We start from the raw sequence: 17,377 nt of genomic DNA on the forward strand, positions 1-17,377 counted from the left end.
ACGCAGCAGCACTAATATAGAGATTTTATTTCGACTGTATTGAGTTGTACAGCACATTTTGTTTGTCACAATGCTATCGAACTGATTTTAGAGTTTTTGGCCAGCACATTGTGACGCTGAAACTCACAAGAGCTAAAAGCAGTTTGGACTAATGGCCTGAACGGAAGGGCCAGGAGTACCTAGTTTCTGGCTTCCTCATTGCTTGCAGTCATTCCAACTTGTGCAGAACAGGAGCAAATCCAGGTTCTTCTGCCAGCCCAACGGTCGCTCTTCCATGTCTGGCAACGACTGCAAGGTACAAGGCAGGGGAGAATCTGAAGCAAGGTGCCTTCTCTTCCCAGAGCCATATTGGTTGTTCCCAGTATGGAAAAGAAGCAGCGTCCAAGTTAAGTACAGGGTCTGCAGATGATGCCAGCTTTGCTTGCACTCTTGGGGTTTACAAAACCAGAGGCTGGCATGTCAGAGTGCAGGAAAGGGTCATTACTCGAATCCCTCCGACCGAGATGACAAACCATTAGCCAAAGAACTGGGAGATCACAACCGTGGAAAGTACTCTGCCTCGTCAGCAGACCAAATGCCCTCACAGGTCCTCCCCGCTACGCAGGCAGTCTCAGCTCATGAGGTGCAGAATGTGTCAGGCATTTTCATTTAGCTGGAAAGAAAACCTGCGTTTCTGCAAAGAAATGCCCCACGTTCGAACTCTTCTTCCTCGCTAATACCCGCAGATTTCTTAGGAAGGAGGCAGGATGGACACTCCCAGAGGGCTCTAACAGGGGATTAAACAAAAGCCCACCTGAAGCCCATTTTCTTTCTAAGCCTTTCTTGCTTTCTCAACCCAGTTCCTTCTCCTTAGAACGAGCTGGGATTCCTGCTCTCCAGTGTAAAGAAGTCAAGAGGCAATTACAAGTTGGCAACTCTGAACTTTGACCACTGTACAGGAGACAAAAAAGAAGTCAAATTCAAGAGGCATTTTAGGTAGCGCTGGGGCAAGTCAGAGAGATTGCTTCCACCACTGGACAGATGCCACACGTCATGTTTATCACTGTAGCTTGGCTGTACATCCTAAAGTGAAAAGCACAGACCGTAGTGTCTACGTCAGCCAGTGTCCCTCCCCACCCCCATTTTGGTATCAATGCTTCATTCTCCCTTCTTCGGGTTACATTAAGTGCACAGAAATATATAGCAGCATTTGGACTGAAACCCTCACATACACCAGACAGCACATTCCAGGAGGTAAAACAACACATTATGGCCTCTACCCTCAAGGTATCAAGTTTTCAGGATCAAGAGCAGTAGGAAGTGGAGAGCTGAGGGCAGAAAAGGGGAGGAGGAGCAACACAGGAACACGAGTTCTGTTTCCATGCCAGGAGAGGATCAGGGTGCCACGCCTGTGGTAGCACCAGGCTGTGACACGGCCGCAGACAAAGCAGACGGGCAGAGCAGAAGTGAAAAAGCCAATCTCCCATCTCCCCGCGGTGTCGGGGGCAGGGGCAAAGTCAAGGGCATTCACCAATCCTAGCGGAGCTTGAAAACGGGCAAAATCTGCTCGGCCTGTTTTCAGCCAGAAGGAGTTTCTCTTCAGCGCACAAGAGAAAAATCAACTCGTGACGGCTAATGAGTCTTGTTCACCAAGCTGATCGCAAATCACACTCATGGAAAGAGAATCGACAGAACTGCTCCAGGCTGAGGCCCTTCCGAAGCACATGCTACTGCCTGGAGGCTGCCCTCTTCCTTCTCGTACAGCAGCCTGCCTTCGTAGGGGGAGTCGGCTCTAAACATGCCTTTCTATTGCTTTGGGGGTACTTTGCACAGGCAGTATCTGTGAAAACCTTGCTTTCCAGCCCACAAAAGAAAGAGGCTGCAGTCTCCTCTGTAGCCCTAGGTCGTCAGACTACAACGCACCGGCCCCACCGGTACCAGAGTGGGGACACACACCGTACTCTCTAATCTGAGCTCCTCTGCTCCAGGCTGATAGTGAGACTGCTGAAGACAGTGCATTCAAGCTTGGTGTTCAAGTGTTGCACCAACGGCCTTCACAATGGCAGCGGAGGCAGAGTCACCCTTCAAACCCGTGAGAGAAAAGGCTGGGCTTAGACAGGTCCCTTGTCCGGCATTCAGCTGGAAGCTGTGGCGATGGGTTTCTTCAGATGTTGGCTCATGAGCTCCCTGGCACGAGACACTTGGATGTGGTCATAACAGGAGTTACAAACGAGGACAGGGTCGTACAACTGCTGATCAGGGATGGGCAACTTCAGATGGCAGCAACCAGCACAAAACACATTCCCACAGTTCCTGTCAAGGAGCAAAAAAAAAAAAAAAAAAACCACAAAAATGAAAAAAACAGTGAAGAGAGAACTGGGAACAGCACGGCAAAACTTCAGCAAGCACAAAGGATCCAGTTCAGGGGCAAAGTACCAGCCTTTCTCATGGCTTGTCAAATGTTTCTTAAATGACATACCGTGGTCTCCAGCAGCTACAAGTGCCTAGCGCTAAAAAGGGACTAGTGGGCATTACTACCCAGGAGAAGGATCAAAGGCCTTGGGAAAAATGAAGACAAGAACAATGTAGGATGGAAATCTGCAGGGAATTTATCAGGCCTGGCAAATAAAGGACAGACCTAAAACTTTCTCCTGTGAGCTGGAGGGAAAGAACATCGCAGACAGGTGTTCTGTGAGGTCTGTGAGAAACAGGCCGAGAAGAGGAGTGGAACTACAGCGATAACATCGTTTACCTGCAGTGATGCCTCCGTTTGGCCAGCCAGAATTCACAATCACAGTTAAAACAATGCGAGGCCATGTGGTCTGGAACCCACCGCGTGACCTAGGGCAGACACGAGTCCTCGTCAGCTCTAAGTTCGTAACACCACAACACCCAGGTCTCAGGACCCCAGCCCAGGTCGAGCTGTGGCTTTGGACCACAACAGCCTGGCTCAGAGTGCGCCCGCCCCACAGGTGCCCTTCTACAGGACACAGGAGCAGCAGAGGATGCATTAAAGGATGGGGGTGGCTGCTCTCTGCCTTGCTTCCAGACCACTCTCTGCTGCCATAACCACCAAAGTTGGCTGCAAAGAAACATTCTCTCCTGCTGCATTACAGCTGCCGTAACAGGACACGTACCTCAGTCTCCTTCTTATCAACAGGCTCCCAGCTCGCTTCTGACAAACAGTCTTCACTATGATCAGAACAGAAATCTTCAGTGTCGCTGCCGTCCGACTCCTTCAGACAGGTCTGCAAAAAGAGACAAAGTCACGAATCCCCTCAGCTGCCTCAACTGCAGAGTCAAGGGCATTCCCTGCTCCAGCCACACTCTGTGCTTGCGAGAGGCACGTGGGTGGCTCCACAGCTCCCCACGCAAGGAGGCAAAGCACTCATGACCGTGTAGGACCGCTGCTTGGCCCTCAAGAAGCAGAGCTACCTCTGGGTGGCATGAGGGCACGGCACATGGAGAAACAGGGCTGAGGAAACACAGGAACGATCCTAACCACCCACTCCAAAAGTAAGAGATGGAGAACTGCGGGTTGGAGAAGGCGGTGTGAGGCAGGGGGTGCAGCAACCACCGCTGCTGGAGCCGGGGCGTTAGAGGCGGCTACTTACAAAGTCATCCTCGTAGTCCATGGGAGGCTCGGCCGGAGGGGCGCAGAAGTGGCGGATGTCCAGGCGCAGCTGCAGCTCTCGCACCTGCCGGCGCAGCTGCTCCACCTCCTGCTTGTAGCTGGCCTCGATCTGCCGCAGCCTGTGCTGAATCACATCTGTGGGGAAGGGGAGCCCGTCGTCGTCCAGGTAGAGAGGAGGCACAGGAGAAGGACATTTTGGTGGCATGTGCTTGGGACCAGACGCTTGTCTGAGGTGGCAGGGTAGCCACGAACGGCTGGGCTTCCCTGCGGGGCCTGCAAAATGCGTGCCGACGTGGCCAGAGCAGACTGAGGGTTTCGCACCTTCTCTGGCAGACCACTGGCCACTGAGGCACAGGCCCGGTGCCCGCAGAGCTTTGCTGCTCAACCTCTTGCTACAGCAGCTATAGGAGAAGAGGTGCCTGGGTGCAGGCTCCCCATTGGGGACTGATGTCACCATTCCTTGAAAACTGTCCCAGTTGGACCCCAGGAAGGAGAACTCGCTGCTTTGGCTCTGGGAAATGGGCTTGCGCCATTGCTCTAGCGGGACTCTCCCCAGCCGGCCAGGCTCCTCGCCGGGCACGCTCCTTCCAGCATCGCCTTTGCCGCTGTCTTCATCCAGGCGGGGAATGCCCAGGGCAGGGCCTGGGATGTCCTGACAAGGGGCGCTCTGTGCCGAGGATTCCTGGCTGGGAATGTCTTGGGAGGTGGTGTTTCTCTTGGGGTAGCCTCCTCCAGTGGACACCATGCCAGTAGCCTTCAGAGGTTCCTGAGGGCAGGTTTCTAATTGCTTTCCAGAACTGGTGGAAACCTTGTCAACATTTTCCTGTCCGGAAGGATTTGAAGCTGGACACGTGCCATCCAGTTCCTCCGTGTATGTTTTCTTTTCCTTTTCCGCCTCCAGAGAGGCGCTGCTTGCTGGCACAGAAGCCCAGCTGCTCGGTTGCTTGCTATGCCCTTTGTGCTCAGCACGGCTGCTAGAAGCACTGTTGCCTTGCAGGGGAGCATTTTCCTCTTGCTCCTCCAGCTGCCGTGTCTCTCCCGCAGCCACCGTGCTGCCTTCGCCCAAGTGCAGCTCAGCCCCCTCAGCGGTCGCGTGCCGGGCTTCCAGGCCCACCCGAACTTCCTGACAGTGGTTATTCAGGTTGGGATCGCTAGACGTGCGGGTCAGCGGGCTGCTGGAGTCACAGGCTGAGAGCAGGTCATCCATAGATCTTGTCTTTGGTAATCTAGAACCCAAAAGCAAACAAATCTCACAACAAAAGTCCTGAAACTTCCCTCATCTCAGTCACGATTGAGATGAGGGAAGAGAAACGTTCCTAATTACAGATCGTGGGGCGGGTGGGGAGGGGCGGTGCAGCAGCATGAGCTGAAATGCACAACACGGCAGCGCGGCCTCCGCGGTCTGCCTTTTTAGTTGCAGCAGGGAGCTGTACAGGTTCTTCTGCAAGTGGCTGGGACAATGCTGCAGAGCTCTTGCTCTCCCCAGGAAAGAGGAGAACAAAAGGTAAACCAGAGGAACTACAATGAGCAAGGAGGGAAACAAGGCCTGTGGGTAGGCAGCAACCTGGGCCTGGAGCTCTAGGCTCTTACCTGTCCAAACATCTGCCACTGAACTCCTGGCTCTGAGATCCAGGGGGCAGGTAAATGTCCATATCATCCTGTCCCAGAGGATGCGGCGAGGAAGCTGGGAGGTACACTGCTGTCCAGACGTGCAGCGCTCGCACGTGGCACACTGGGTGCAGCACCTGCAACAACCACTTACGATCAGAGACGAACGAAAAAGGAAAACTCCTCCGACCTCTCCCCACACAGTCCCTGGTGCCTGGTAGGTGGAGAGCCTGGAACGCTGGGCCAGGAGCTCGACTGACCTGCTCAGACCCTGGCATATAGAGAAGGTTGTGGAAGTTCTTATTGCCAGCCCGCAGGAGGGACCACACGGAGCAGGTACGCTTGTAGATGTTGTGCATCTCTCGCTCGCAGGGGCTGTTCCCAAGGAAGGTCCCGTAGAGGCAGGAATACGTGTGCTGCACCAGCTTCACCTGCAGCGTCAGAAGGGGAACAAATGTCAGGGCCGTTGGGAAACGGTGTCTCCTGTCTACAGGGGAAACATCTTCCACTCCTCTGGGACGGCTCACGTGCTTCCTACCCAGCCGGTGACGCTATGCTGTCCTCTTCCACACAGGGCAGGACACAGAGGGGACAGCAACAGGAATCACTTGAAAGCAACAGTTAACTGATACCATCCCATCCCTCTATAACCCTAACCTCCATTATTTGATAGGACAGAGATTAATACCTATTGTTTCCCTACTTCTTTAAGACTCATAGTGCTCCGAGATGTGCAAAAATCAGGCTTTTAATCAAAATATTGCTGCTGATGGTATCTGAATTCACTGTGCTAGAAAGGGACCTGGAGAAGTAGTGATTCAAAGAAACCAGAGACTATAAACCCCTTCATCACTGCGCAATCTGCCAGGTACTCCGAGCATGCAGTACCCACTGGGAGGAGGAGGAAATTGCAGTTAACAGAAGCATCACACATACGGAACCAGGTCAAAACCACAACTGAAGGGCAGGGCTGGACCCACACGGTGAAGGTATGTCAGGAATGCCAGCAGAGAGCCCAAGCACTTCTCAGACACTTGCCCATTTTTAAAGAACTCAATTTTTGTTTCCTTTCAACTACGACACTGTAAAATATCATGGCCTTCCCTCTGCCTCGCTCGCATCCGGCAAGGGATAAAGAGGTGTTTGCGTGCATATTTCTTACCAAAAAAGCTTCGTTAAATTCAAAGAGGCAAGGAAACTGCTTCAGAAGCTGATGAACAGCATCCAGCCACTGGAGAAAAACCGGGCACTGCTCGTTCTGATCTTCCACCTTCTCCTGGTGACCACAGCGATCACCAAACTTGTGACCAAAATCCAGCCAATCTGATTCAACAAGCACCTGGAAGCCCTGTGAATAACAGAAAAAGGTAGCTACAGACCCTTTGCTGGAGGCACGTAGCAGGACAAGGCAAGCCCCGTGCGCCAGCACTGCCAGGCAAACTCAGGACTTCTGAAGGGCTGGAAAGGAGGCTGCACTGGGGCTCGGTTTGGGAGCAAAGCTACCTGAACGTCAGAGGCTTCCAAACACAAACTAACAATCAACAGTTTGGAGAATACACGTAATTAAGAGCAGGGAAGCAGCTGAGCTTGAGCACAAGAGGTTATTTACCACAGTACTCCACCAAGCCTGGGGAGAGCAGCGAGGTACAGTTCACCAAAAACAGGCAGGAGGAAAACATGGAAAAACCCAACACCCACAGTCGTAGCTTGGCAACGCCACGAAGCTTACTGCCAAATGGGATCCCGCTCCTTTCTCCAGAGACTCCGAGACAAAAGCTGCCTTTTAACAGACGTGAACTGCCAGCACAGCACAACTCATACCTCCATGGTCCTGTAGTAAGGGTCCAGAAGAATCTTTGCCAGCGCTACAATCTGCGGAGTCCTGTCCCAGCCATCTGAGCAATGAACCAGCACTGGACGCCCTTCTCTGTCAACCGCACTGGAGACCAGCACTGCTGCCTTCAGCATGACAGAAAGGTGCTGCAGCCACTTGGTACTCTCCAGGGCTGAAAGCCAGCTAGAAGGTGTGCAAAAAGCAAGAAAACAGTGGCTTAGCTCTCCAGTGAAAAAAAAAAAAAGAGGATATATTCTAACCTAGGTCTTTTTGGAGTCCTCAGTGAATATCAGTCTCTTTAAAACATGCTCAAGAGGAGCCAGCCGGCCTGGGAGTAAGTGCAAAAGATCCAACCCCTAATTTCAATTTCTTCCAGATGCAGCTACACTTTAGAAACCCTCAGAGGACACACACAACCAAGTGACACTGAGGCAGCACTGCAATCCCTTCTGGATTACCAGGGATCAAAATAAGCAGCATTCAAGCACTGTGAGCACTCTCCTATCCCTCCATTTTCTGAGGTAGAAATCTGGAATAGGAAAAAAGGAAAAGGGAGGGGAAAAAAAAAATCCCAGGACATTGACAGATACGGCATCAAACTCAGCTAGAGAAAAGTCACTCACTTGCTGGGGTCTGGCACCTGACTGCAGACAGCACGCAGATACTGGAAACTGTTCCGGATGGAGTGGATGTTGGCCATGCCCATGAACACGACTTCACAGTTTGGGTAATACTCTGAACACGAGAGAGATGGAAACATTCAGAGAGAGCTGCTGCCGCTGCAGCAACGGCCTCCAGGCGCTTAGTTTAGCTGCCCTCTCACAGCACCCCTCTCACAGCACCATCTCTGGGCTCCCACGGGCAGTTTTTCTACAAAAGCCTTGCAGGCCAGCAGCGACAGACCTGCAACAATGGGCTCTGCACAAGCGAGAAAGGGAACGTGCTCCCAGAGAATGAGTAGCAAAACGCTGCCCTGACCCCCAGCTGCCCTCTAGGACCCACTCGACAAGGCAGGTCCAAGAGGAAGATGCTCTGGGATGTGCTTCGCCCTCCTACCTTCGCATTCGCAGCCACCTCCCTTTGCTCTGTTGGCCACAGCCGCAGTGTAGGACCTGGCATCAAGAATCAGCAGCTTCTGAGGAGTTCCTGTGCTCTCCACGCCTGAACATGCCGTCAGGGACGAGTCTGCAGAGATGGCACGGACCGAGTGAGTTCCCAGCACCTCCCTCCCTCCTACGACAGGTCTTCAGTGCCACCCAACACTGGCCGGGGACGAGCCCGGAGTCCGGTCCCACGCATTGCAGTCAAGGTGTGACAGGGCCCAGATAATCCACCTGGATATCGGGTTTGAACCCTGCACTGTCACAGCCCTGTTAGCAGCAACATTTAGGCGTAGGAAGCACTAAAGAACTTATGTGTTTAGCAGAGTGGAAGGGTGTAGGAAGCGCTAAATAATTCACGCTTTTAGCAGAGCGTGGAAGGGAGGAAGCGTCTCACCGAAGTCGGCATCGCAGGCCTCGCTGCCGTCGCTGCTCCCGCTGTGCGGCACGCCACCAGGCACCTTCACTCCGGGGTTCAAGGCACAGGCTTTGGCAATAGACGTCACAAGATACTCGTCGTCCGCGTTCCGCCAGCCCCACCAGCTGATTTCAGGCTGGCTGCAGCGCGCAATCACCGCCCCGTTGCGCACGTGCCTGCCGAGGAAGCGAGAGCCCAGTGAAGCCCCGAGACGGGAGGAACCACCCCAGTAAAATTCCCCTTTGGTCAGCACCTGAGCAACAGGGTGAAAACAAGCAGTGGCACAGGGCAGGGCATTTCAAAGAACCCTTATCCATAACGGCAGCAGTGACACGGAGGCTGTCACTCGCATGGCAGCGGGGAGGAACAGAGGACGGCTGTGAGTAGCACGGGAGCAGCTCCCGGCGCTGGACCAGCTGCCAAAACGAGGTTGCAGGGGAGCAGGACGCTGCAGGGTTTGCTGGAGTGGCTGTTGGGACCGGCCAGTGGCAGTGGATGGTGGCAGCTCTGGGGTCAGCTGCAGCTGGTGGGACGTCACCTCCAGGGTCAACAGCTGCGCCCTGGGGCTCAACTACCACCGAATGGGGAGTTTCTGCAGCAAGGGGGAAGCTGCCAGTTGTTCTAGCCATGACTCTACTACACTGTTTTAATATTTTATTTACAACAATATATAAATATATATTATTATCTATCTAGAAATAGATCTTTATTGTATATAGATATGTAAATATTTATATATTAAACCAGAGAGGACAATTTTAAATAATTACGGTTGTATTTTGGGAAAGTAACAGTTATTTATTTTAATGCTGTTCTGTTCTCCCATTCTCTTTCTTTTTTTTCCTCCCTTAAAGTATGTACCGGTTGTTAAACCATTTATTGCTTTTAAGTTAGAAAGATTAGCTCGCTCAGCATCAGACTGGTTAGTTTCTGGGTGGAGGCCTGAGCTGGTGTTTATTAACAATCCCTAAAATGTGAACCCTACCCTGGCTGTTGCTTATTGACACCTGTCAGAAGGGCTGAAGTAGGAAGTGTTCATTTTTCACATGAACAGACTAGTCAAGTCGTTCACAAATTTCCTGGAAAGGGAATGGACCACTAGGTGACAAAGTTGCTGCTGACAGAGGATTATCCAGGACGTCTGGCCGTCTGGAAAAAGATGCAAAGGATATCGTGATACTGGGTGATAAAAATAGAGTATGAAATTTAGTATTAATAAATGAAAAGTATTTACAGATGACCAAAATGTAACTCCAGCTACGACATGGAGCAGTTTGGCACAAAGCAGTGGCCAATCTCAAAGACTCTGAAGTCACCGTGAAGCTCTCAAGAAGCCTCAGGTCCATGCTCAAGACAAGCAAAAAGGTTAAGACTGTGCTAGCTGTTATTCAGAAAAAAGAGTAAGACAGAAAATACTACGGCATCACTTTTTTACACATCTTCAAAATGACACAAATTTCTCACTAATCCGTCTCAAGAAGGATATTGTAGTACTCAGACCTCCAGGAAGGGTGGCAAGGACAATCAGAGGAATAGAAGAGCTTTGCTACAGGGACAACTGAAGTAGGAAACAACTCCCCACCATGGCAGAAAAACAAAAACGGATGAGAGGCATCATGACAAAAGGTCGCAAATGATATAAAAGAAGTGAGTTTGGAAGATTAGTCTTATTTTTCCCTACTACAAACACAAATGGGCATTGGAATGGTCATGCCATAAATTTAAGAAAAACAACAAGTATTTTTTGGACAGCAAACGTAACAGACAGTGGACTCACTGCCACAGTGCAATGTGGAAGTATAAACTGGTTCCAAAATACACAAGATTCGTGGAAGGTAGGCCTACCAGCTGACGGTGAAGCAAAATCACATACTCTCCTGAATATCCACTGTAGAACATCCAAGATACCAGCTGCTCCAAAGATGCACCAGGCCAGAACCCCTGCATACCTGTCCCATTTGCTACAGTCCCTGAGGCGCTACTCCTGGTGCCTGGCCCTTCTTGGGGACAGGATGATCACCGGGACAGCCCTGCACCTCAGTTCTTCACAACAACAGTGCTCGCCCTTCCCTACCCCACCACCCCCCATGCAGCACCTCTCTGAAGACGAGCTGAAGTGAGAACAAAGATGTAGATAAAGCTCCTGACAAACCACATTCCAGTATTTCCATTTATTATTTGTGGTTCAGCACCTCTGCAAAAGTTGCGCTGGTGGCAAAGTAGGGGACGCAGTGCTCGAGATCCTAAGGTACGCTAGCACGAGCCTCACCCCAAAGGCTGTTTAGCTGCCAGTGAGGGCTACTGGGAGCACTCTTGAAGGTGTATCTCTCATGCTGCCACCCTAAAAGGGGCTGTGCTGTCCCACAGAGGATGGCGGTGCCTGTTCACGCTGTTTGCTGTGAGGCACCACCCCAAGAACAGGCGGCGAGGCTCTGAACTCCCGCCAACAGCGGGGCACGGTACCTCACCAGCAGCTACTGCAGTTTGCAGGAATGGGTTTCCTTCTCCAAAACACGGACCCTTCTTCTCCTGAGGCAATTTATCAGGAAATGTAGGATCGTTAATGACATCTCATAGGTAATAATGACAACGACTTCAAACTGAAGACTTCCAAATAAATAACATTCACGTTGGGCTAAGTCAAAATACCGCGGGGTCCTTTTTCCCTTCGGTGCTCTTTGCTCCTGTTTTGTTTCGCAAGGTGACTTACAGAGCAGTCACTCCCAGGAGAGCTATTCCTGTCTCCAGGATCACTCAAGGAATGGTTAACAGAGACAGCAGCAAAGGCTTTGTTGATACTAGTAAATGAAACGGAGCCAAGGCGTGGACTTAAGCACCAGCCTGTGATCATCCAAGCTTGTTTGTTAGCACACCCACAGTTTTTGGCCTGTGCCAACCCGCACTTCCCCAGACAGCGCCTAAGCATGCTTTTGGGACGTGCAGGTGCTGTGCCAGGCTCTGCTCCCAACAGGCTGTTCGGATGCGATGGCACTGTTTCGGGGCACAGAGGGTAGAAGAGGAGTTCAGCCGTGTAGGCCCCTCGATGTCAGAGGCGGCCTGCCTAAGGCAATACTACAAACGTTGCCACAGAGTCAAATTCAATTCAGAAAACTTCTTGGTAGCACAAACTTCTGAGCGCTGCCACAGATCCTGGGCAGAGGTTGGCCTTGAGGTAGCCAGGTTCGAGAGACACAGCGACATGTCAATAAACACATGGAAATACGGCCAGCATCGATGAGCATGAAGTCACCAGCAAGCAGAAAGCACAGCAGGTGCCAGCAGAGGAACCAAAACCACAACTGAGCTTGCAATGAGCTTCCCGGCTCAGGGGAGCGCAGATACCTTGACTTTGTGCTCTCCTGCAAATTTCCCCAGCATAAGCCTATGAAGTATTTCAGGTCTTTTCTTACTGGGGATTTTTGTGGAGGTTTTCCTCAAAGGACAAAAAGCTCCCTTCTTGAAGCTGGAATGGCAAAAGGTGCCACAGTGTTTTAACTTAGGTGAACAAAATTATTTCTTAGGGATCCTCAGTTTAGTCTTAATGACTCTCAAGTCAGAATCTAAAGCTGGAGTATGAGGTGCCTTTGTAGTTTACCAGTTGAGCTTTTACTCCCAGATTCATTCAGAGCACATCTGATGCTGTTAGGACACGCCACTTAACCCATAACAATCAACCAGAAAGCATCAACTAATATCTCTCAAGTCCCCTCTCTGTTATTTTTCTGGCCCTAAGAGCGCTCATCCACAATGCAAAGTCAAGCAGCTTAGCTTAAAACACAAGAAAGAGCCGAGAGAGGGTTTACAGAGCAGTCGCCTCAAGGTTCCCAACTGAGATGCTTGGATGCAAGTGCTTTCCTTCCCCAAGTCTCTGGGTTAAACTCCCGGCTCGCTATGGCACGATCTGAAAGCCCAAGACCGAGCCCTCAGCCGTTGGGGCTGGAGCAACGTCCACCGTTTGCCCGCTGCTTCCCTGACAGCCGCTGCAGCACGAACACGGGCAAAGGTGACGCTGAGCATCTGCGAGGAGCTCTCTGGCTAACGTGGTCCCAAGGTCTTCTGAAGGTGGCTGTGTAGACAAGAGAGCGACAACGAGGAGCGGCTGGCGTACAATGCCCGCCTGCCTCTGTAGTCAGCTAAATAATTCATTGCATCAAAAGTGAGGTGTGCCTGGAGGCTCCTGCACCCCTCCTGCACATCTCCACTGAGGACTCGGGAGAGGGAGACCTGAATTTCTGCTTTGCTTAACAGCGAAATGACACTTTTTTAAAGAAAAACTGGTAACGTGGTACCTTTGGTGTCATGTTTTACAGATCTGACAGCGACCCAATGACTTCAGCCTTGTTCTCCAAAAGCTCTGAAGCCTACCAAGCAGCCCAGCGGTTACAGAGCCCCTGAGGTGCACGCACCCGAGCGCACTTGTGCGTTCTCTCCCGACCTGCGAGTGAGGAGGAGTCCTCGAGTGCGAGGCTTTTCGCTTCTTCCCCTTCCGTACAGCACAAGGCACTCCAGAAGCAGCCACGACCCTCACAGACCCTCCTGGCCAAAGGACTTCAATCTTGAGCACAAAGGCCAAAGAGTGCAGGAAAAATGAGACACATATGGGCAAGCACTTGTCCCATCTTGTAACATCACTTGTCAGCATCTTCTAATCTGATCCCAGGCTGCAAAGGGTTGCAGCTCACCTTGCAAATTACTGGGTACCATGACAGTGATACTATAAAGCAAGGGACAAAATAATTGTCAGAGCAGCAAAAAGACACAGCTTTGCCCTCGGGCGGGGAGGCACACTGGGACAGTCTCCAACGCCAGGCCATTTTTAGCAAAAGTAATCACAAATACAATTAACTTCTTAGCTGACTTGGCTACAAAGAGGGAAAGGCTCCGTACGATAAGCAGCGCTCGTTATTACTCTGCTGTAGAATTAGTGGTTTCCCAGCATCTAACAGCGAACCAGGTAACATGAAGATGTGGAGTTAAGGAACGCGTGAATTCACTGGTTTTGTTCCCTGGCTTCTGTACTCCCCAGGGCTGTCCTTTGTTGTGCAGCTCTCGTATTGTCACGGCTTTTTAGATTTGGATTTAGTAATTGCTAACACAGAATCTAAGGTTAGAAACCATAATGTACGTTCTACAACACGCACACTGGCTGGGTGCACCTATTCAACCAGCCTCCCATTTGTCTCCAACATGTCAGTCTCCCAGAAGACACGTTTAATGGGAAACCACCCCCCTACCTTGAAAAGCCCTGCTTTATTTGTTGCCTAACCTCCTGCGTCGATTGTTTTTGGAAGGCTGACCAGGGAATATTTACCAGCTACTGAATCAAAGTTCAGCCACATGCAAAGATTTCATTCTATTACTTAAATGTTGTCAAACTCTCAGAACTTGGTCAAAACAGAAGTGATTTGCACTTGGGTATTAAAAGGTATGTCCAGGCCTGAACACCTAGCTGAGAGCAGGGCCACACACCAGGCTCGTTTTGGCTTTTTACTCTTTCAGGCTTTCTACTTTTCAAAGTAGCAGCTAGGCAAGTACCAATCAGTGGTTTGGTTTTGCTTTTACCTGTACACCACCACAGGGATCCTTTTCCACGACCTAAACGAAGCCACGTTCTCAAGCTCCTTATCGGTGATCCAGACAGGGACCAGCAGCTTCTGGGGATAACTGGAACAAAGCCTGGACAAAAAAGAAAGCAGAAAGGCAAGATGAGGACTTGGCAATCAAAAACCTGCCCCAGAGAAGCTGTGCAGAGAAAGGGCAGGAGCGGTTCATGTTTCCCCAAACTCAGCACACAGGACTTTGGCTCTTCCTCATCATATCTGTCTCAGTACAGCCTCAATGTGGGAAAAGCGACCCAAAAAATGCTGTCAGGAATCAGCTGAGAGAAGACAACCTCCTTTCACCTCAAGCCTCGCCTCTGGGCCCAGGGCTTCCCAAGGATGCCTCTGGATTTGAGAATTCATGAGGGTTTAGGGTAACAGTCATCAATTGATGTGGGGTTTTGGTTTTCTTGCGGCACTTGCAAACGCAGAGACACACAGAGCTTCTCGTACGGGACGATCTGCCGCTTTCTGCCCTGCAGAAAACAGGTCACCACTGATGAGCTTTACACATTTCTCTGCAAGGAGGACATAACTCTGCCCAGAAAGATGGCGACGGTGATTTGGTGTATGCTATTGTCCTGGTTTGGGCTAAATCAGAACTAATTCTGTTTTAGTGCTTTTAACTTTTCAGTTAAGTCTCCTTTAACTAACAGCATTTTCTGAAACAGCAGCCTGTTTTTCCAGACAGTGACTGCTCCTAGCAGTGATAAGGCCTGGTGTTTATAGTTCGTACCAAGGGATGGGATGCAGAGAGGCCCTGGCTTAGACTTGTTCTTATGGCGACCAAGGTCACTGCTAAATCTGGTACTGCGTGTTGGGGTGCCAGGAGTGAAAAGAGTCGCACCTACAGGGAGAAGTGAACTGGACAGGTGACCCAAACCTGACCAACAGAGTATTCCATCCCATAGACGTCATGTTCAGTATAAAGCTGAGAGATCACGAGGGTCTCGCCCCTTTTTCGCTCTTCTTCGATGGCCAACATCTGAGGAGGACTGATCCGTGCATCCCTGAATCCAGTGCCTGAGTCCAGCTCCTGTATCCCATCACTGTCTGCTGCCCAGTCCAGCCTTGGACTGCCCCAGTGCCAGCCCTGCGGTGTGGTGGTGACGTATTGTCATCAGGGTGGGGGGAGTTGGGTTCGGTATTGGTTTTGTATATATTTGTATATATTGTATATATTTCATTTTTTTCCTTATTCTTATTATTATCTTTTCTTTTATTGTTATTGTTCCATTAAAGCTGTTTTAGTTTTCTTTTCCAAATCGTAAAGTCTCTCTCCCTTGTTCTCTCTCCTTTTCCCTTTTGGGAGGGGAGAGGGGTTAGTAGAAAGCGTCTGTCATTCGTTAGTGGCCGGCCCAGCCTCAAACCGTGACAGCTATAACAAAATGACATGAGAAGATCTAAAAGAATATCTTGGTTGGGGGGGGGTGTGCCTGAAATCAGATTCCTCATACGCATCTGAACACATGCCAGCAGTGAGAGGAAGGTGACGGGCAAGTCCCTACCGATCCGCTTCCCTGGGGAAGAAACTGGCCAGCGTGCAGAGCCAACAGCAGGGGGACCCAGCTCTTCACCGAGCGGAGCTGCGGTCCCGAAGGAGACCCACCCCTGAACGAACCCGACGTGTAAAGCAGTTCGGCTGAAATTCGGTTGGGGGAGACGGGAAGAAGCAACAAGACGGCAAATGCTCAAGTCCCAAGAAAAACGTTAAAAACCCAGCTGCGAGTAGGTCTATCAGCAGGGCAGGAGGGGATCCACGGGAAAGAGGGGGAAAGCCAACTAGCGCGCTGGGAGGGGGGAAGAGGAGCGAGCGATACGAGTGAAAGAAAGCCCAGATAAAAATCCACGAGCGCAGGGGCTTCCTGGTGGCTGCAGCCACCATCCTGCCCCCACTGCCCGCACGCAGGGCAGGTCGTGGGCTGCAGAGCCAAAGCCCTGCCTGGAGGAGCTGAGCTCCGGTAGCCAAGGCAAGGGACATCAAAGAGCAGCTCTAGCCCTGGGCTACAACCCACATCATTTAGAAGGAATGTTTCAGGGCAGATGGGAAGGAAACTGAGGGGGGTCAAACTATGCAGCTGGTAAGCTCCAGAGGGTGGCCTGGTGTTCCCCAGTCCAGGCTATCCCAGCTGATGGCAACAGGCGCAATACAGCACTTAGCATTATTTAGTTTGTGGTGCTAGCGAGGAACTGCCTGCCACGTTAGGAGACGGCCCTTCACACAGTGTCTAGACAGCTGCTCAGAAAGCCCCAGGCAGAAGGCAAGGTTGTTCCACGGGATAAAAACAGGGTGAGAAAGAGGAATCCAAGAAGCAAAATTAAAGCTGTCACGTAAGTAACTGAAGACCAGGATGTCTGTGGTAGGATGTCTAGGCTTGGACATCTCTGAAATGCTTCAGATTCCACGCCTAAAGTTGGTCAGGAGATCAGAGAAACACTGAAGTGTGAGTGAGATTAAAAGTATGTGGAAGAGGGTTAGCACCTGTTAAGACCTGGAGGAACTTTTGGAATAGCTGAGTCTACACAAGAATGGGCTTCATCAAAATGAAAAGAGAATCAGTGTCCCGGCACTTCAGATGAAACGTTACAGCAGATGTCTTAAACTAAATATTGGGGAGAGTCAGTACAGGAGAGGTTCAGGAGCATATCTTCTAAGAGTTAAGTCACGAAAACTCTGTAGCCTTAGGAAAACAGTGCAACACAAATCGGTAAAATTCAGGTATGAAACAGGACAAGGACAGCCCCAACAACTAAAGGCACATTTAAGCAGGGTGCATAAAAACAGGCAATGAAGTCAAGACAGACCAACCTGTGCTTCTAGGCTAGAATTCCAAAAAAAGAGAGGAACTGAAAAGCCAGGATAAATAAGTATGTTGGCTTAGCAGCATCTTATAAACTCGACACAAGGAAGATTATTAGTGGTACCCTAAATTTCAGCATACAAGCTCTGTAGGAAGACCAAAACAAGTAGCTAGCGAACAAAGTGTGGCATGTTCCAGGAAAACATGAAGGTAAAAGCGTGAGGCTAAGATTTACCAGCACCCACAAGCAATGCAGAATGTGCACGGACTCAAATCCCAAGCCTAAAGAGAAACAGGAGAGCATTGAGGCTACACTACCAACCACTGGAGCGACCGTAACGGCACCCACGAAAGGCTGGAAGAGATGCAGAAAGGCTGCGAAGGCAGAAATTGCCACGGGAGA

General features: G+C 50.8%; 1 protein-coding gene across 1 annotated transcript in view; it reads right to left on the reverse strand.

The window, feature by feature from the left end:
- Positions 1 to 2,011: 2,011 nt before the first annotated feature.
- The window catches only part of MTMR4 (myotubularin related protein 4), a 28,072-nt gene continuing 12,706 nt past the window's right edge, over positions 2,012 to 17,377 (reverse strand). The window contains exons 7-18 of the mRNA XM_086475075.1: positions 14,136 to 14,249; positions 8,553 to 8,749; positions 8,112 to 8,240; positions 7,679 to 7,790; positions 7,043 to 7,238; positions 6,384 to 6,569; positions 5,482 to 5,652; positions 5,204 to 5,358; positions 3,594 to 4,839; positions 3,117 to 3,227; positions 2,732 to 2,820; positions 2,012 to 2,292 (exon numbers count right to left, since the gene is read on the reverse strand). Coding sequence (XP_086331201.1) covers positions 2,115 to 2,292; positions 2,732 to 2,820; positions 3,117 to 3,227; positions 3,594 to 4,839; positions 5,204 to 5,358; positions 5,482 to 5,652; positions 6,384 to 6,569; positions 7,043 to 7,238; positions 7,679 to 7,790; positions 8,112 to 8,240; positions 8,553 to 8,749; positions 14,136 to 14,249 — 2,884 coding nt within the window. The 3' untranslated portion in view covers positions 2,012 to 2,114. The remainder of the gene's footprint in view (positions 2,293 to 2,731; positions 2,821 to 3,116; positions 3,228 to 3,593; positions 4,840 to 5,203; positions 5,359 to 5,481; positions 5,653 to 6,383; positions 6,570 to 7,042; positions 7,239 to 7,678; positions 7,791 to 8,111; positions 8,241 to 8,552; positions 8,750 to 14,135; positions 14,250 to 17,377) is intronic.

The sequence above is a fragment of the Leptosomus discolor genome, chromosome 18, assembly GCF_034619465.1.
Source record: "Leptosomus discolor isolate bLepDis1 chromosome 18, bLepDis1.hap2, whole genome shotgun sequence".
Lineage (NCBI taxonomy): Eukaryota > Metazoa > Chordata > Aves > Leptosomiformes > Leptosomidae > Leptosomus > Leptosomus discolor.